Source organism: Zophobas morio, unplaced genomic scaffold (assembly GCF_036711695.1).
Source record: "Zophobas morio isolate AGI-343-1 ecotype UQ-CSIRO unplaced genomic scaffold, CSIRO_AGI_Zmor_V1 ptg000014l, whole genome shotgun sequence".
NCBI lineage: Eukaryota > Metazoa > Arthropoda > Insecta > Coleoptera > Tenebrionidae > Zophobas > Zophobas morio.
In genome coordinates this window covers 13,222,474-13,243,580 of record NW_026972119.1, presented here as the reverse complement: position 1 = coordinate 13,243,580, position 21,107 = coordinate 13,222,474, and the positions used below count along the sequence as shown (strand labels likewise).

The 21,107-nt window shown below is 34.3% G+C and overlaps 1 protein-coding gene across 2 annotated transcripts in view; it reads right to left on the bottom strand.

Moving 5' to 3' along the window:
- Positions 1 to 21,107, bottom strand: part of LOC135128553 (orexin/Hypocretin receptor type 1) — a 211,740-nt gene that overhangs the window by 96,812 nt on the left and 93,821 nt on the right. For both annotated transcript variants that reach the window (XM_064055430.1, XM_064055431.1), the window contains exon 2: positions 18,561 to 18,740. In XM_064055430.1, the coding sequence (XP_063911500.1) occupies positions 18,561 to 18,740 (180 nt within the window). The remainder of the gene's footprint in view (positions 1 to 18,560; positions 18,741 to 21,107) is intronic.

Here is a 21,107-nt window from a genome sequence, read left to right as displayed (position 1 = left end):
ATACAGAGTGTTCTGTTTTTTTAAAGCGTAACACACAACTTCGTTTTTTAAATGAAACATTATATTTTTCCATAATTTGATCGGCCGCTTCGCACGCTTTACAGCCACGGTTAATTTTTGACATTCCGATGTGACGTTGCCACGCTATTTCGATTTTCTTGAAATTTTTGGGGTTCACAAAAAAATTCGTAGTAGGGTTATTTTTAACATCCGTGTTATAATATTTTGTGCAAAACTAAATAAAGGTACGTGCTTTGTTATGGTATAAGTGAAATTAAATTTTTATATACAGAGTGTTTTTAAAGATTTTTTAGTTATTACAATTTTCAAATATCGATAATTATTTTTTTTTCAAATAGATCACCCGATGTTTTATTACAGTAACAAAAAGTAGACTATGATATAATAATAAAATACAGGGTGTTCTGTTTGAAAATACTGAAACATCAATATTTGAAAATTGTAAAGTTTTAGAATTTCGTTTAAACACTTTGTATATTAAAATTTGACGTAATTAATACCACAACAAAACGCTCAGTTTTATTTATCCTTCTACAGAATATGATACGACACATTTCAAATATACCTTAATTCTATTGCGGTTTTTTTGCGATTCCTTCCATTACCAAAAAGTTTCAAGAAAATTGGAATAACGTGTCAACGTCGCATCGAAAATTCAAAAATAAACTATGGTTATAAAGCCTAGAAGAGGCTAATGAGAATATGTAATAATTATATGGTGTTTTCTTAAAAAAACTAAATTGTGTGTTACACCTTGAAAACTGAACGCTCTGTGCAGTTCAAAATAGTTTTAGAGTATAATCCTTAAAGAACCGTACAACTTTGATGTTAGACTTGTCTTAGACTGTTTTTTATGCTTAATACCGAAATCTTGTCTTTCCAATTTTCCTTTTCCTTCACGTAAGTTTTTTTTCCAATCTTCATTACATTTCTAAGTTTTTTTTTCAGTTCTCAGCGTCGTTCTGGTAAACTTTTTCAATTCATATTTCAACTTTCCGTTGTACTTCGTGTTCGGTAAATATCAAATTATGAAATTGTTCCTTTTCTTCTCTGTTTTTAGTTTTTCCACTTTCTTCTATTTTTGTGTTCTAGCCTGCCATGCTTTTTTCGATCTGTTTAATCTCCCCCATCAGTATTTGAGTATTTTTATGAGAGTGAGTAAAATACGTAGTAATTCATATGTTCCAGAGTAGTTTAGTTTTTTTACATATAACCGATTATATACCATGAGAGCAATAAAAACACGATCGCAGGCAGCCACGTTTTTTCAAGATTTGTCTCTTACAGAATTTTCGTCTTGTCAGATTACCGTCAATTCGAAAGTTTGAGTTGAAAATGCAACGATCAAAGACAAACTTTAAAAAACCCATGGCTCTCTTTGATCGTGTTTTTTATTACTCTGTCGGTATTTATGGGTGTACAGCTTTGTAAGTTTCGGTCTAGTTTTTATGTATAACATTCTTTTTCACTAGTTCGTAGTTTATTTTTAAACTTACTACCACCATTTTTTTCTCGAATGTGCTTGACATCCTTTTAGTCCCTATTTGGTTTCCAGTATCCTTTTTGGTTTTTATTTCCATCTTTGGCTAATTTTATGTTTTACAGACGATTCAGAGCTCCTAAAATATAAAAGTAGGTCCTCCGTTTTCTTTTCTTTGTCGTCTGTGATCTAAAATTTTATTAGACACAGATCCGAAACTACTGGACGGATTGCCATGTAATTTTAGATATAGTTGTGATACTTAAATATGAAAAGTCTGCTGTTTCCGTCTCTCCATGCTCGATCGATTGTTGTGAAATTTTAGATTTATTTTAACAATATCATATGTATATGTTAAGTAAACCATGTTTTACTGAAGTTTTGATCTACCCCATCGTCCCACTCTCCTCCAGGTGTACATTACCGTATACAAATTTTCACCGTAACCAAATAATAAGGTTTCGTATTTATAAACTCAGCCCAAGTTCCTCGGTACATTTCCACTCTTATCATTATCAACGTATTTTGCCATTCAATTCACTAAACATCTGATTAACTATTTGTAGCACGGAACAAACGGGCAGAAATTTAATCATGATTAAGACTTAATCAGCACTAATTAATCCTGATTAAGAACGGATTCAGTGCGAAGGGACCATAAATCATTCGGAATGTTATTCAATTGTTTTGTTTGGCTCCGATCTATCAATTTTCTATAGATCGAACGAAATTAATAACCTGTTTACGATTTTTCTGGATAAGCGTCGGTTATAAAAAATGACAAAACTATTGTTTCTGTTAATAAATTATTGTTAGTAAATTTGCTTATATCGCTGTTTTCAATATTTTAATATTCACTGCTGACTATACGCTTGTAACTTCCTCATTACTTAATTATAAACGGTCTAAAGTTTAAGGTCGGAAATCCACACCCATAAATCACACCCCACGAGCTACGTTACGCTGCCAACCAATTTTCACTTCAGCACTGGAGGTATTACAAAATTATCAATTTTCTCTCAAGCCAACGATGGCCTCTAATTGAGGAATTATACGTTTCAAGTTTAGATAATCTGCATACAATTCCGAAAAAATAAAACACAGTCCCCAAAAAATAAATTGTACTGAGCTTAATTCCGACAAATGTGGTTACGCTAAAAGGAAAATTCTGAAAGATTAGCTTAATTCTTTTTCATTGAGAATTATTATACCGAATAAAACAGTACTAAGTCGTTAAAACTCTTAAACGAACTTTGCAAATAAAACCGCAGGATGTACAAACTCCAATAAAACTAACCGTCTGCTTGTTTTCAATCTTTATAGGGAATTAACAAAAGGCACAGACGTTGGAAAGTCGGAGAATTGAAAAATCTTCCTGCTGCGTATTTTTGCTAGAACTACTCTCTATAAAATTTATTAAACAAGTAGTTTTCAAACTACCTAACCCATTTTCTTGAAATTTGAACACAGTTAGTAGTGTTACGATTAAAGTTATATTGTACACCTCAGAATTCATATATTTATCTTTACTAAAGTGTGGACGACGTCAACTCAGTAAATAATGAAATACACCTCTTGAAAAATAAATAGATAGTGACGTTCCCCCTGCGCTTCAGAAAGAAATGAGATAAGTTCGCTGCACTTATTTTTATGGACTATTTCAACAGTTATTGAACGAGTTTTACGACGGATTTATTTTTGAAGCCATTAAAATTAATTATACATATATTTTTCACTTGTTGAAATAATTTGATTGAAACAATAATTTTAATTTTAAATCAGAATTAGGTCACACGTGTCAATTTTACCCCACCTTCCCCTAAATGCTCAGTTACAATAAACAGATTTATATTCAAGTACAAAATTTGTTACAATATTTTTATCAAATAAATAGACAGATGGGCTCAAATAATTGCCTTAATTTATCAGAAAATTTTGTGCTTGTCAGAATGAAAAAAAAACCGATCCAAATCGAGATATTCGCCACAAATAAGAGAAAGAAAAAACAAAATGAGATTTCCCACTCCTGAAATGTAGTTACCGTTGCCATTTCTTCTCGTCTGGAAATTCAGATATGTCGAAGAATATTAATCACTACGAGAATAATAACAGCGAACTGTTCAATCGATAGACAGCTGACACATAAGCAATGTGCTGCAATTGCTACCACATGGGGAGTCATTAATTAAACGCTAGAATAAAACACGGAAAAGACTGTTGAAATTAAAAAATAATTAAATACACAAGTACAGCGCTGTCAAGCACTGCGATTTACCGCATCGGGTGAAAATAAAGTTACACAAGCGGAAACTCGAATAGATACGTATAACTAGATTTATTTATGCATATTTTGCCTGTTATTATAACGTTCTGGGACATACTAATTGCGCATAAAGTTAAGATGACTAACATGAGTAACAAGCATAGACATTCAGCGGGCTATTTCAACTATATGCTAACTCTAAATGCATTATATTATTCAGCTAAATCTGAGAGAATATTGCGGGCTGAATTTCAATGAGATTCTGTAACCAGTACGGCTCTCTTTTGTTCTTGGATGTTGATACATTTTCTGAGGTGCTAATTGGCGGTAAGATGTTACTGCTAAGGGGTTCTAATTCTCTTCTGACGCCGTGCACATAAAAGCAAATAATCTCTTTGGACGATCTTACATCAAAAATGTCGACGTCGGGCTGTGAAATTGCAAGTTATCATGGTGTTATTCGTGGAGGTAATTATGTGATGTGGTCGTTCTCCAGTTTAATATCTTTTAACTAATTAGTTTTTTTTTTGTATACTCAATAGAGTACACATAAGTAGTGTGTGTCTTTAATGTTGGTGTTTTCGCTTTTAACAGTAATCCTGATTTTCAATTAATATTTTAAGAAAAAATGGCAGCTGCAGAAAATAATTGCTCCAAAAAATAACACTGGACGAACACTAAATTAAAAAATAATAACCTTTTGATGGTATCTCCAGTTTGACGAAGGTATCTACCGGGGTTGGCGCCTTCTACGGGGGCGGTTACACGGGCGTGGTTGCTCGGGCGCCAATTTATTGCTTTTATTTTTTACCACTAGCTACAATTCTAAATGCAAAAAGAAACTTTTGACAATACAAGTTGTCCTGGACGGGGCTGCTTTGGATCCTGCGGAGGCTGCGACGCTGAAATGGGGAGAGTGCGCAGAATTTGGCATATTGGGCCACCCACTTCCGCCAGCTTATGTAAAATATACTGTTTCCTGCCAATATCAAAAATCAAACGGAAGCAAGCATTGTGTTAAACTTGTATTGGTCTTATACTTTTAGAATGCAAATTCGGTCCACATAGAGAATCACAGTAGTTAAACCGAGAAAGTAACAGCGTTTCACAGAGTGCAATTTTTGCTTTAATCGCCAAAAAACTTGGCGCTTGTTGAAGATCAATTTTAAGTTAAAATAAGCTGATCTATGCATTATCTGAAATTACTACCAAAACAATACCCAGATTGTGTAAACGTTTTCTCATCTGAACATTTTTTATCTAACTAGGTAGTATTGCACCGGTACTACTTCCACGCACTAATTTTTAAACTGATCACGTCCTCTGAATAACCGCGATTTCGCCTCCTATTTTAGACTCTAGTTGGCCTGCGCTTCATTATTACATTTGTGCGTTTCCACGTACCACGCAGTAAAATGTGGGAGGCTATACTTCAAAACTTTTGAAAGACAAAAAGTGTTGGCATTACAAGCTAATAACCAGCATTATAACAAAATCATGACAGTTCCTGAGGAACCCTTTCCCGATTTACTTGGTGGCAGGTCCACCTGCCCATTTGCTCTAACACAATTTGAAGAATCTTTATCGCATAGACATTTTTACCGTTGCAACTTTAGAGGGTTAGGCCACAGTGTGAAAGTTAGAACACATAAATTATTTAGCACTCAAAGCAGCCTTTCATTTATCACGTATTGATAATACGACCGCGTTTTCTTACATTAACAGAATGGGTAGCATAAAACACCTTCATTTGGATAGGTTAGCTCGGCCGATTTGGCAATTGTTATGAGACTTGTGAGCTCTGGATTTACGCTGGATACGTAAGTTCCAGAGATAACTACATAGCAGATCATGGATCTCGGTCTCTATCAAAAGAAACCGAATGGGAACTATCTGGAAAGGCATATCGATCCATAACAGCGACATTTGGTAATCCTGAGATAGGTCTAAGTATTTGCATCATACCTAAACCATAAATGCACGACATTGGTCTCTAGACTCCGGCTCGCTCGCGGTAGACGCATTTACGCTGTCATGGAGCCAATTCTTTCTCTATGCGTTTAATAATAACTCTTCATAGAGCACAGGGTATCTTGGTAGTTCTGGAGTGACCCACTCAACCATGGGATCCACTGTTCCAAAAAATGTTATTTGTTGGTCCAATACATTTGGGACCTAGTTCTGAACTACTTTCTTTTCCTTTTAGCCTAGTTCACCCCCCTATGTTGACGGCAGGACTTGTTTTCGGCAGGCATATAAGCAACGAAATTTGCCAGAATCAATCATCGAAACAATGATAAATTCCTTAGCTCCAACCACATTAAAACAGTATCAGGTCATCTACAAACTGTGGTGGACTTACTGGATACATCGGCACACAACTATGGCACATTTAATTCTCATCGCTCTACCCTTCCTCTACTACTACCTAATGATGTTGGTAATAACATTTATCTAAAGCGCTTTTTGAAAGGGGTTAACCGACGAAGGCCAACAAAACCGAGATATTTAAGAACCTAGGATCCCGCAGTAGTTCTTCAGTATCTGAGGGTTTTTTGTCCTACCAGTGAAGTCTCACTGGAAATATTGACCTAAAAATTGGCTACCTTGGCCCTCACAACAGGTCACAGAATAGAAACCCTATGTTTGCTTCGTGTTTCTTGTCTGTGTTTTACTGATTCCAAGGTTTGGACCACAGTGGTGGACCCTACAAAAACCTCCTTAAGAGATGGCATTTATCCCAATTTTGATTTTAAAATTTTTACAGAACAGCTGCAGCTATGTGTCTTTACCACCCTTCGCCTGTATCTTGTGGCCACTCAGAGTTTAAGAGGGAAGGAAGATTATCTTTTCATTATTTTCCGGAAAACGTATACGCGTGCTTGGGTGAACATTAGACAGGTGGATAAAACAAACTATACATACCTACTTTTCAGTTGTGCAACAATATTTCTTTAAACGTCTACCTAGTTAGATAAAGAAATGTTCAGATGAGAAGACGTTTGCACAATTAAACAGGCCAAACGATTTCATAATGTTCGACCTTAATTGTGCTAGTTTTCTCATCTGAACACCCTAACATGCAAGCACACCCTTTCCAAATATTGTTGCATGCTCACTTTAAACTTAATGAAGCCAGCGCCAACTAGAGTCTAAAGTGATCAGTTTAAAAATTTGTGCGTGGAAGTAGTACCGGTGCAGTACTACCTAGTTAGATAAAGGAATGTTCAAATGAGAAGACTAACACAATTAAGGTCGAACATCATAAAATCAGTAGCTCCGATGATGTTATCTGTAATATTTAGCAAATATGTCTCACATCTATATTTGGGACGAAAACTTGATTGAAACTTAGACAATAAACCGAATTTGTCCAGATAACTGCGCAGTTACTGGTTCATCATTTAAGAAAGTGTACGACATTTCGTATCTTCAGGAAGTGAAAGGACGAAAAATTCAGTGAAGAACGAGAAACCGAGGTTAATGAGTATGTAGGAGCCATTTATACAGAGGAGAGAGGGAATTCAGAATCTCTGTTTCTGTATTGAGGTGTTTTTGGATCTCTATAGATTCTAAAATTTTCCTATTAGGAAAGCAATGTGGAATTTTAGCTAGGATTTTTTGATTGTCAAATAGGATTCGATGGCATGTATTGTGTTGATGCTCTGTTATAGCTGCCGATGAGAAGGAACCGGATTGAATACAACTTGGTGTTCAGATATTCTAGTTTTAATGGAATGACCAATTTCTATGTAAACTGCACCGCATGAAAATAGAATGCGGTAAATACCTGTAGACGACGGCTCCGAAAATCTGTCCTTCGGAGAAAATAGACAATGGATTTACAGGGTGGTTTGAAAATGGTTCTAACTTTGTGTCCGAATTGAAAGTTTTCAGGATCTGAAATGGAGAATACTCTGTAAATCAAAGAATGACGATGAGATGGATGCTGATGAGATTTTACATGAAGATAGTGGTCTCTGTGTATGATTTTTCGATAGACGGAATGACCTAGACAACCATGGGGTAAGCGTTTGACACTGTGAACTTGATATCGGGCTACCAACTATTAATACGATTCAAGAAGGCTCTCATGGAGCCAAAATAATAAAAGTATCGCCTACCTATCGAAGCCATAATTTGGGTTTCAAATCCGACGGCTCTAAAACAATTTGTTCGAGGGACTCCATGAAAATACTTGCAACGACTCGAGAAAGAGATTCCATTGGTGTGCCGGATACCTGTTGATATAGAATTGACCACAGAAACCAAAGTATATGGTCGTTAGGAATTTTTCTATTAATAGAATAGCTAGAATATCGACGAGAGTTGAATCAAATATTTAGAATTGAAAACATTTGCGGAAGTTTTGTCCGTATAAACCTTTAGTATGTCTGCCAGTTATTGAGAAGTGTTATACGTGGGGCAATCAAGGCGCTGTCGATAGGTCATAAGGAAATACCCCCTTTGTGAATTTTTGGAAGATCATATATAGACGAGGTGGTTTGGAATTTTTTGGAATGAGTTGTTTGGAGACATTCTCGGAAAGAGTTTTAACAATGCCTGGAGATAGAGTGTAGAATGTGGAACTGGGTCCTTAAAAGGGCGCTTTAAGCCTACGAAAAATAATGGACAACAGGTATAAGTAATAAAGGAAAGAAGACACTACCTGAATTTTTATGTACAAGATATTGTGGCGGCACAATAATACGTAGTGTAAGCGAGGAAAGATAAGCCTCCTCTGTAGTCTAATGGTTAGGGCACCCGCCCGGCAAACGGTAAATGTGCGGTTCGATTCCCACCGGAGGAGCAACATTTTTCTTGGCTTACCTACAATATGAATTACGAACAGACTGAAGGAATAGTTGAAAGACACGGCAGATCAAATGTAGAAGTCTTAAACAATGACCAAAAGCATTACTAGTGGAACACAGAAGGGGAAAACTGCGTCAAGGTGAAACTAAACCTATACCAAAAGTGATTGACGATCCAAGATCCCAATGATTGTGAAGGAGCAGGAAAAACAAAGAAAACTTAGGAAGTAATTCGAAATATGAAGCGAGAAACTAATAATAAAATAAAATACAAATGATCATATGAAGAAGTGGGAAAAATACAATAAAAAAAATGTTAATCGAAGATAGAAAACAGTACACAGAAGTAATCAAAAAATATCAAAGGAATAACATTGAATCAATAATAATGGTCTCACAAATGCAGAGGTATGGGAATAGAAATAAATAACCATTTCTCCAGACAGGACTCAAGGTTAATTTCAAAAAAACAAAATATTTAAGAGTCGTTAGATACTGGGGCTCCCAGCTCAGTTTGACCTCATTTGACCTAAGCTAGGAGCCCTATTACTTTTTATCGAACGTTTGTCATCGCATTGTGGTCGTTTGACCTGACCCCAGGGACAGTCCTGTTTCGCGCAGACTCAAATTCTATCCCGACTGTCTCCTCATATACCTTGTAGGAAAAACAGATTTATAAATAAAACAATTAAGTGTAGTCAGGTTGGCCGAGCGGTCTAAGCCGTTAGATTTAAGCTCTGATTCTAGAAAGAGAGCGTGGGTTCGAATCCCACACCTGAAAGTTTTTTGCGTTGAAATAAATAAAACATATTTTGCTCAATTTTAATCTCTTTTACCATGAATTGTGGTAAATGAAAACCTTATCAATCCGACTAGTGTGGGTGTCTTTCATATTTTAAAAAATATGTTATGAAAATTTCATTTGACCAATTGGGTATGTATCCCTTATTAAAGACTTCGCGATACATACTTATTCTTACGTGATCACCAATTTTAAACTTTTGTTGATTGCTAACCATTTTAATGAGTGTAAACAGCTAGTAGCTTTTTCGTTGGTTTTGTTAACTTGTGGAGGTTTCATTTTTATATTACCATGATAAAAATTATTATATTGATGGACCACACTAGGCAATAAATTTAACCATTTATAATTTCCTTGCAAACAAAATTTTTTCCACATAAAATTTTTCAATGTGCGATTTACTCTTTCAACGATTGAAACTTTTTCTAAACTGTAGACTCTATAGTGATTAATTTTGTATTTTTTCTAGTATGTTGAAACTTAATGTTATAGAATTTTTTTCCTTGATCTGTTTGCAAATTTTTGGGTAACCATACGATTTTAGACAATTTTTTTCAAGTGCAGTGATTATTTGTTGAGAATCTTTTGACAAATTTTGAAAAACCGTATCATTTCTTTAATTAAAATTTTTTTATTCTCTTCAAGTTTTTGCCCTCATAAAAGTAAATGTGACTCTTTATTCAAATCATAAATGAAAGACGACGTTTCAACTTTTAATCGCAAAAGATATGAGGGATAGAACTCGAGTCTGCGCAAAACAGGACCTTCACCGGGGTCAGGACGACCGAGCACAAGACGATGACAAACGTTCGATAAAAAGTATTGGGGCTCGTAGCTCAGGTCAAGTGAGGTCAAAGTGAGCTAGGAGCCCCACTACATAACCACTTTAGAGGAGGAGGAGAAAAAAACAAGTAACCTAGTAGATATAGAAGGAAGTATTGTACATAGCTATGACGGATATAAATATTTGAGTGTGGAATTTTTTTATTTAGTTATCCAAAAATACTTATAAATTATAAATAAAAATAAAAAAACACAGTTGAAACTAACACCGAGTACCCTCTATAACTAAAACCCCGGTAAGCATTTTGTTTTCAAAACCCAACTGAAAATGTTGCTACATTTAACAACTTCTGTACCGCAAAGTTAAAAAAGAACAGTGTTTATACACGAAACTTCTAATATTTTGCCAGAGTATTTCTCAACAAAGCTTTCAACATGCTACATCATCGATCCCGCATGCATAACATTAACAATGGGCTGAAATGAGATTGGTTTGGGAATTATTTTCCCGGAGTTTGAATTACATCACACACTCAAAACGGAAAAGTATCTGGTTATGCAATAAACATGCTAATAATGTCTATGTTTGGAATTAAATAAGTAGGTACGTCTGAAAATGTTATTAAATTCACATTTGTCCCACGATATTGTGCTTTCTGAAATCTCGTGTAAGTTCTCGAGATTTCAGAAAATTTTAATGTGGAAACTCAGAGTATTATAAAAACATTGCAGTTTATGTTAGAAACAAATATTTATATATGTAAAAAAAATCAATCCATACACAGAAAAGATATGGAGAAGATGAAAGAGTTTTTGTGAAAGTTTTTCATACAAAGTAGACAGATATTTGTTAGATATCGTTTCCAATACCGACATTATATTTTTCGTCGGGTTGTTTATGGTAAACCTTCGAAGCGTTTTTATTTTTTACTGTTACCTTAATCGTGTGGTTTTTACGTTACGGACCATATGTATGTAAACAAATATAAGAAGTCTTCGCCTTCATATTTTCCACTAAAGCTCGGTGGGCCTAAATATATTAACTTTAAGTTACCTGAGTTATTCGATCTTTTAAGAAAAAGAGGTAAACTGTGATAAAAATTTTCATCTTCAACGAGCTGTGGAACGTGACAAAACATTTGTCATTCATTAGTTTACACCCGGGAAGTAAAAATACCAACCGACATCGATTCATTTCATTGTTACACTTATTGTATTTACCAGTGTATCATTTCGTTCAGGATTGACAAATATGTATATTTCGAAGGGAAAATAAACTCTAATGTTTACCAGCAACGTATCGATTTAAACACTCTGTTTAATAAACTGCGGGGCAAGTAATATTTTATTACAAATAAATTACATCGAAAGCATTCTTTTAATGTTTGATACAAATTTAAACAAAAACCGTTGTTTTAATGAAACCTGAACCTGAAAACACGCTAAGAATGTATATTAAACTTAAAATTGAATCACGTAACGAGACAGTTAACTAAAACTGGCACAAACAATCCAAACAGTTTTCTCTACACTTGCTACATTTTAATTAAGCTGCAACTTAATGAAATAACCCTCAACTGATTGATGGTAATGTTGAAAAATCTGCTAAATTGTTGTTTCTACAGTTGACCTATTTTTACAGTTTATTTTATATAAAAAAACTATTCAGATAAATCGTTACAGTACCTTATGCAAGTCAAATTCTCCCTAAATTAGATACTCTTCAAGCTCCTTCACACTTCCGGTTGTGGTTTTAAAGCTTAGTCTTGGAACACCGGAATTTTGTTACGATATTCCCGAATGGATCGTAACACACTTGCCGAGCTTAAGCCCGATCTAATTATTACAAAGCTTTGTCACCTGGAAGAGTTCCGAGAATGCAGCTCAACTTTCTCTCCGAGAGAATTGCATTGTGAATCGTAAACTTGCGACAGATGGGATTGTTTTAAAATTTCGTCACCCTAAACTGTTTTGAGGGTGGTTTTTAGGGGCTGCTCATAGGAAGCTCAATTTTGCATAAGACGTTTCCGAAACGGGTAAATTATGTGTGCTGAGTTTGAGCCGATCGGATTATAGTAGAGCTTCGTTACAGAAAACAGTTTAGGAGCTGGTTTTCAGGGGTTAGGCGAGAAATCCACAATTTTGTGTACGATATCGGCGACGAAAGTGCACTGTGTATGTAAAGTTCGGGGTCGATCGTCGCTATCTGGAATAATTCCAGGGGTCGGTTTTTCGACAATGGCAATAAAAAAGTCATGTCAAAAAATTATAGAATTTAACACGTTAAATCAACTATCTCTGTAGACCTTTGATTAGTAATAACAGCCGAAATGAACCAAAACTTCGAAAATTGGATTAGTTTAGAGAAGACATTAAGATCATCCATTTAAAGCAAGTTTCTCGGTCCAGACGAAATTACATTTCAAAATCGCTTTCAAGGCAATGCATTCTAAAAATACAATGTCGTTCAGAATCTACCTTTAAATATAAATTCTCGTTGTCTAGATGTCACTGGGAGCTACAATTGCAAACCCAAATACGTTACCATAAACAAGCTAACTTTATATTGCCATAAACCAAATAAACCATGCACAAGCTGAAAGCAGTAATTCAAATTTCTGCAATATCTACGTAGGATGTCAACCACAAGCCCGACAGACCCTAATTACAATGGAGTCTTTCGTAACAGACAGTCATGACGAATGTGCTAAATGTGTGAGTTTATTTTTTGGGTCCGGATATTTCCAGAATGGGATCGAAGATCGAGTTTAAAAACCCTACGTGCACAAATGAAAATTTAACTATTATTGACAGCTAATGAATTAGTAAACAACATGGAGTAAGTCAGGTTCGATAAATAAGGAGAACAACCTTAAGTTATTTAATAAATAATAACTACTTTATTTCTTTTGTATTTTATTTGCAGAACGGAAGGATAATAGGAGAAAGGTCAGTTTTTATGAAACTAAAGATTATCGTTAGGAATTCATCAATGCCCAAGTGGCACATTAAAATAAAATAAGAATAGAGGATGAGAAAATATTTTTTTAAAAAACTCTGAATATACTCTGATATTCAATCAACAATAAAATTCATTACACACGATGAAAAATTAAATTCTAAAAAATAAGTCAAATCCAAAACTATGAAATTAATTCTAAGAAAAAAGAAATAAAATTAAAACCAATACTTCAGTAAAAAATTGGTCTAAAGACTTTAGACAGTACTTCCCTCGCTGTCGGAAACGTGACGACTGCATGCCTATTATGTTTTTTTTCGCAGTGGATTTCAAAGAATTCGGTTTTGTAGTTCCTGAGTAAATCAATAAAATAAATTTACGCATTCATTAATTTTTTTGAGTCACCCTGTATATGCAAATCCAAAAAATATGAATGGAGTGAGAGATCACAAGTACAGACTGATCATATTTTGTACATTTTAGATATGATTTATTCGGCAAACTTTCGAGCTGACGTCATCAAGTTTTTGGAGGGGATAAGCAAATATATTTTGACTAAACATTTATTATGCTCTTTATGACCTTAAAACATCTGCAAGATTTCAGAGCATTCGGTTTTGTAGTTCCTGATTAAATCAATAAAATATATTTACGCATTCATTAATTTTTTTGAGTCACCCTGTATATGCAAATCCAAAAAATATGAATGGAGTGATAAATTACAAGTACAGACTCATCATATTTTTACAGTTTAGATAGGATTTATTCGGCAAACTTTCGAGCTGACGTCATCAATTTTTTGGAGGGGATAAGCAAATATATTTTGACTAAACATTTATTATGCTCTTTATAACCTTAAAACATCTGCAAGATTTCAAAGCATTCGGTTTTGTAGTTTCTGAGTAAATCAGTAAAATAAATTTACGCATTCATTAATTTTTTTGAGTCACCCTGTATATGCAAATCCAAAAAATATGAATGGAGTGATAGATCACAAGTACAGACTCATCATATTTTGTACATTTTAGATATGATTTATTCCACAAACTTTTGAGCTGACGTCATCAAGTTTTTGGAGGGGATAAGCAAATATTTTTTGACTAAAGATTTATGATGCTCTTTATAGCCTTAAAACATCTGCAACATTTCAAAGCATTCTGGTTAGCAGATTAAAAATTAAATTTCAAAATGTTGTTTTATAATTTTGATTTTTTTTCCAAAAATCTGGACGTTTCGGGTAAAAAGTCAATTCGGAGTTGTAAACTACATGTGTAGGACTATGTTATTTTATACAATTGAAAACCCATTTACTATGTACAATTTTGAAGTGACGTCATCGCATTAGTGGTGGGGATGATTAGACAAATTTTGGTTAGCGTTTTACCATCTACATGATCTTCTTAATATAAGTACAAAATTTCACAACAATCGGTCGAGTACTTTCGGAGATTATCTGTCTAATAAAAATCCGGGACGGCAGACGGACAGACGGACAGACGGACAGACGGACAGACGGACAGACGGACTGCCAGACGGACAGACAGACGGAAATGGGAGACCTACTTCTTCGTCTTCTAGGGGTTATGAAAGATCGAGAAAACGTAAAAGTAGAGAATCGGCCGACGGACTCGATTACAATACTTCCTTTGCTTACGCTCGGGAAGTAAAACTTAAAAGATTTATATACTACGTATAATATTAGGAATCTCATTTAGATGGTAAAGAGCTAACCAAAATTTGGCTAATTATTCCCACCAAAAATTTGATGACGTCATCTCAATATATTTTATATTAAAGTGATTTAAATGTGATATAATAATATTCTCCTACACTTGTGACAACCAAATTTTTGTAAAAAAAATCCAAATTGTATGATCATCTTTTACACAGTATTTCTATAAATGATTATAGGGTCGCAGTAGGTCATGTAAACGTGCCACCTCTCAGATTTGTTGCCCAAAGATGTATGACAAAGATCACACACATGTGTATAACTGGTTGCCTAAACGCTTCATATGTTTTTAAAAAATAAAACTAATTCATTACGATAAAAAGAAACAAAATTTATTGCTGTTAAACATCACAGTAAATGTTGAAAATGTTTATCATTCTGTTCAAGGCATATGTTCACTCTCTTTCTAATTTCAAAAGTGTTCTGTAACATACTTTCATCAATCTTGTTCAATTGTTCAATTCTGCTCAAGTCGTCTCTCATCATCCTCAGATGAAGTCTTCCAGGAGATTTCTCTTTATTGATACTGCCAGTTTGAACAAATCTGTTGATTATATCTCTAATGTGGGCCTTCAACGATGTTTCTTGAATTACGGTATTTGGCCGGATATTCTTGCTTACAAGCGGTTACAGAATGCACATTCTCTTCGTTTAGGAAGTCCCATTGCGATAATAACACATAACGATAAAAGTATCTTGTTCAACAGAATAAACCACAGTCTTCCCTTCCTAGCACAAAAACAAAATTTTCGTACGCAGTTTAGTTTCATAAAAAAGATTGTCACAAAATCGGTCTAAGTTTTGTTGTAATAATAAATCTCTAGACTTTATTCCTTTAAAAAAGTAAAAGCACAAAAGTGGTCGAAAGTTGTTTCAACAGAACTTCCCTCGCTCCTGAAGGAGAATGAAACATATCCAGCATTTCCGAATGGGCGCACCCTCAGAGGCGTCCGTCATTGTTTCTCTGTCATAGTGAACTTTTCTACCTGCGATGGGTACCTGTACCTGTTTGGATTAGCGTCTACAGTTCTCTTAAGTTTATGTTTCCGCGTGTTATTGTTTGCGATTTAAAAAAATAAATCTAAAAACCACCCTTTTCTGAAGTGTACATGTTACGCTACTGACTGACAGTCCGTTGTCAGATTCTGATGACTCCTATGTTGAACTTAAAATAATCCATCTCTAAGAACCCTTGAGCTCCAAAGTTTTCTGTGAAAATGGAGTGAGCCGTTCCTGATTTAATCAATAAAATAAATTGACTCATTCATTAATTTTTTGACCCACCTCTTTAAGCAAAACTAAAAATTATGAATACCTATATAACAAATTAAATCACAAGTAAAAATTGATCCACCTCTTTAAGCAAAACTAAAAAATATGAATACCTATATCACAAATTAAATCACAAGTAAAAATTGATCATGTTTTGCACATTTTGGGTAGAATTTATGCCGCAAAATTTTAAGATGACGTTATCAATTTTTTGAGGGGAACAAACAGGGTTGAGAAACAGATACATTTTGATTAAAAAGTTACCATGCTTACAATAACTTCAAAACGTTTACAAGATTTAAAAGTATTTACTTCTGCAATTCTTGATAAAATACATTGTCATCAATTTTTTTGAGGCACCATGTATAAGCAAATCTAAAAAATATTAGTGTATGATAAATCACAAGTACTGACTCAACATACTTTGCACATTTTTCAGCAAAATTTTGAGCTGACGTCACCAATTTTTTGAAGGGGATAAGTAAATATATTTTGATTAAAAATTTATCATGCTTATCATAACTTTAAAACAACTGCAAAATTTCAAAGCATTCGGTTTTGCAGGTTCAAAATTGAATTGCAAAATCTTGTTTTATAATTTTGATATTTTTCCCAAAAATCTGGAAGTTCCGAGTAAAACTCAATACAGAGTCAATGTGTAGAATAGACAGACGGGCAGACAGACGGAGACGGGAGACCTATTTCGTCGTACTCTAGGGATCACGAAAGGTTGAAAATAGTAAAAGTAGAGAGTCGGTTGACAGACTCGATTACAATACTTCCTTCACTTAAAAATGAAGCTCTAAAATGCGAGCACGTTCAAGTTGTTTCAGTTCTAAAGACACTTGAGTGACCACCAAAAATATTTAAATTCACATTTTTAAATAACAACAAAATTTTTCTTGATAATTTAGCTTCTTATTGCTTAATGTTTCTAAAATTTCCTTTTTCGAAAAATTTTCATGTGAATTTCTAAAAAGCAAGTATGACAATATAATTTTTCAATATTTAGATTTAAAAGCATCTTGTGCCTTGCCCTATCAACTCATGAGCTGCCCATATTTGCTTTCTAACGACAAGTGGACTCTAGATTGGTCGAAAATACACTGGTTTATATTTAGGTATTAAAAAAAGATGAAAGTCGTAGACAAACTGTTACTGGTATTATTTATCTATATTTGTTGGAGGCTATCACAAATAACAATTAGAAAACGCATATTTTTTTATTTTTCAAAGAAATGACATTATTTTGTTGAACTGTACTGAGTAATGGGCGTAGAACTTTTCGTCAACTTGAAAATATTAAAGACATAAAGCTACAATTTCTAGTGAAAATATGAAAGATGTAAATTTTTTATTTATATCAAAAATGTCCATTTTTCTTCCTCTTTCGCAAATTAAAATTTTACGATTTTTTTTAGATAACGAAGTGGTAACTCTATTAGAAAAAGCATTAGTATCAATACTATTGGCACAATTGCCAAATCCGTGCAGTTACACAGACCACTGTTTTAGAAGAACGTCTGCTACAACGATAGGACAACCTTTAAAGAGCCACCTCTGGAGCAAAGCTGATCTTATGGCGATTTGGGTTATGGACTATTTAAGATTTTTCAGAAAGATAACCGCTGTTGCCAGCTTAAATATCATCAAGAAATATTATTATTATTAAACTGATTAATTTAATGTTCAGAAATTCAGAAATTTACTGAATAAAACTTGACAACGGTATGGAGGTAATCTAAAGACCTCATAACCACTTTCCCATAATTTCTCGTCTATCAAAAGTCGTTTTTCTCCATCAGTTCTAAAAGGTTGAATTAGAAAAATTTTAATCAAATTCAAACTACCCTTGCATTTGACTTTTATTTCTAACAAAAAATGTAGATAGTAATTCGAACTATACCGAATGGTATATAAATAAAATCGTAATTTTTCTGTGTTTATTCATGTTCCGTCGAGTACCATAAATGTTACTTCTGCACTAGAATTTAGAAAATGAAAAACGTTTCAATTTCCTTCTTAAAAAATGTTCAGTGTTTCCGCTCCAAAAATTTGTTTTTAGTGTGTCGGTAAGCAGAGAAAGATAAGTGGCCTCGTGTTCTAGTGGTTAGGATGCTTGCCCGGAGAGCGAGAGGCGTGGGGTTCGAATCCCACCGAGGCACAACATTTTTCTCTGCTTACCTACAAGTGTAATATTCATTCAATTTCAAATCGTTTGGAAAGATATTCTGAGTTGCCTTCCTAATTTCATCGGGCTCATCATTTCCCGTGAATCACGCTGCAGGTGATGTAATTTTATTAAACGTATGGATTAATTAATATCAAAATTAATCCGCTCCTCACTAATGTTCAACTGTTAGTAGCGTTACCACTATTTCCTGACTCGAACTCAGCTAACAGTACTCCACAGCTTAATAACCGTTTTACTCACCCCTAGATCGATGTAAATGATGTAAATAGGGTACGGCAATACCAAACAGACAGATGCTAACCATGTCCCAATAATGCAGACGAATGCCGGCAAACGAGCTTTCGTTGGGTGTCTAATGAAACGCAATCTGTCCCACGCCATTAACAGGAACGTTAAAGTCGTTGTATGCATCGGAATGTCCTGAAACAAAGTTTCACACATAAATGACAGATCTTGGCATTTACAACAAGGTAATTCCAGGGCTAAGAAACCGTTTTATTGGATCGTTCTATCACCGGGACGTGACCTCCAACAACACGATTGTATTGATGTTCGTCTTGAATTATAAAAGAAGAGGACGAACGGGAGAATAATGAATTCCGGTAAAATGATGCCATTAAAAATTCAGACAGTCTTGAATTTGTAACTTTAAACAGTGAGTTATGTGTTTGATGTCTGTCCTCGAAGTGTTATGCACGTAAAACACACAATACGCAATATTGGTGCGTGTTTCTTTTGTGTAGAAAGCAATATCCGTTTATGTTTAACTCAAACAAAACAACTCGAAGTTTATGAAAGCACAAAGTTTGATTGTTTATAATTTATAATTGTTTACAGTGAAATATTTGGATTATTCACAGCAAATATTACAGTATACACATTGCTTATCAAAACACAAAGTGCAACCCTACTCAAGATAAAATGGAAGAGAAACATGTAACCATCAATAAAAATAGTGCGTTATTTATAAAACAGATTGCGTCTGTTTAAGATTTTTATGTTTTAGGGACAAATCATCAAACAATAACTTGCAAATTTAGTAAAAAAGCGCCAGATAGTTTTTCTTTGTTCAGTTCCGGGTAACGTGTTGACAAAATTGAGGTGCAACATTTGAATTTCCACGAAGCTTTCAGTTATGAAATTATGATAGGAACTTCAGGTTCGCAGTATCGCAGTGCATTACAAGATTGAAAACGCACTATTTTTAACTGAAATGTAGTCTTGACAAACTTGTTTAGTACCCAACTACATACTTATAGTGTTAAAATCTTAATTCCTTAATTATTAATGTCCAATTTATATTATCTGGAGACGAGTGTTGTGTTTTTAATTATGTTCACGTCTTTTATTTCCTTCTATAATAATAAATAATATCTATATTGTAAAACAAAAGAACGCTCCACCTTTTATCTTACATCCGTATCACTGCATCCGACATACATTACAAAGAGAAGTAGATCATTATAACAGCACATTTTTGTAAAAATATAACCATAACGGAATGAATACGAAACGTGGTTCTCGTTTTAAACATATGGTTATTTCCCGGCGCATCCACCATTATGGCTTCAGTCTCAATAGGTACAGTTGAATGAAGCTTACATACGTAAACTAAACTAAAACAAACTGTTCGCGGAAATCATAATAAGGACGCTATAAATAACCACACCTAATTATATATTGCTGAATGTTGTAATTTATAAGCTCCAATATCAACATTTCTTTGTCGATAACACATGACGAACAACTCCAGAAATGCTCTATTTGGTAGAAGCTAACGTCTCTGAAAAAAGCCAGACCACTGAAAGCGGCTTAACTTTCATCTCAAAGTAGCAACATGACACAAAATATTGGAAAGACTTTTCTATGACTATTGTGTGGGTAATGTAACAGTAGGACGGTTTTACAAGGAGAAAAGCAAGTTCTGAGGGATTTGTTATATTTTCTAGGCTGATTTAGACATTGCTTGCACATAATCATGTTCTTTAGGTGATTTACCACTGACGCAACTTTACTGTGAAATTTATTTGTTTGAGTTAAGTTCCACGTGCAAATTTCCAGCCTTGACTGAGTTTGAAAAGGGATACAAGCTATGTCTTATATATACAACGGTAAAAGAACATTTACTGAGAACAAAAAAGTTAGACTTAAACAAGTCCATCGAGATTTGTAAAACTGCTGAAATAGCAAAGAATCGTTGCAAGTCATACGTGGAAAAAAAATGGAAGAGGCCCAAATCCAAGGAAGGAACAACACTCGAATTCAAGGTCAAATTCGGGTGGGGAAAAAGTACTGCGCACTGTACGAGATGTTAGAACTAACACAACAAAAAGTGTTCCCTTCGTGGGAAATTTGGCATTTTAAGAAAATGTGTTTAAAAAACCAATGGATTTGATTCAGACGCAAGGAGAATCTGAGAGGGTGATAAGCAAGTGGTTCGTATATTAACAAGGTACAAATAAAGAAGATGCCAAAAAAATGATTGGAAGGTCATTCTTCGTATTTACAATCAACAAGTGGTTTTCAAGATCGACTCAGTAGCAGAAGTCAATAGGCTGAATATCAGAGAATACAACAAATATTGCAACGGTGCCAAAACAGAAAAAACAGGTATGCATTTAAGGACATACACATGCAGTAAAATGGAAGTTCTAGGTTTTGTAAAGTTATAAGGCGAATTGAAAGATACATTGTATTGGGTAGGTTTTACAATAGTTACGGAAGGGATAAACGTTTTAGATCAGCAGGCCATAAACAAAATGGGTATAGTGAAAATGGTATATGGTA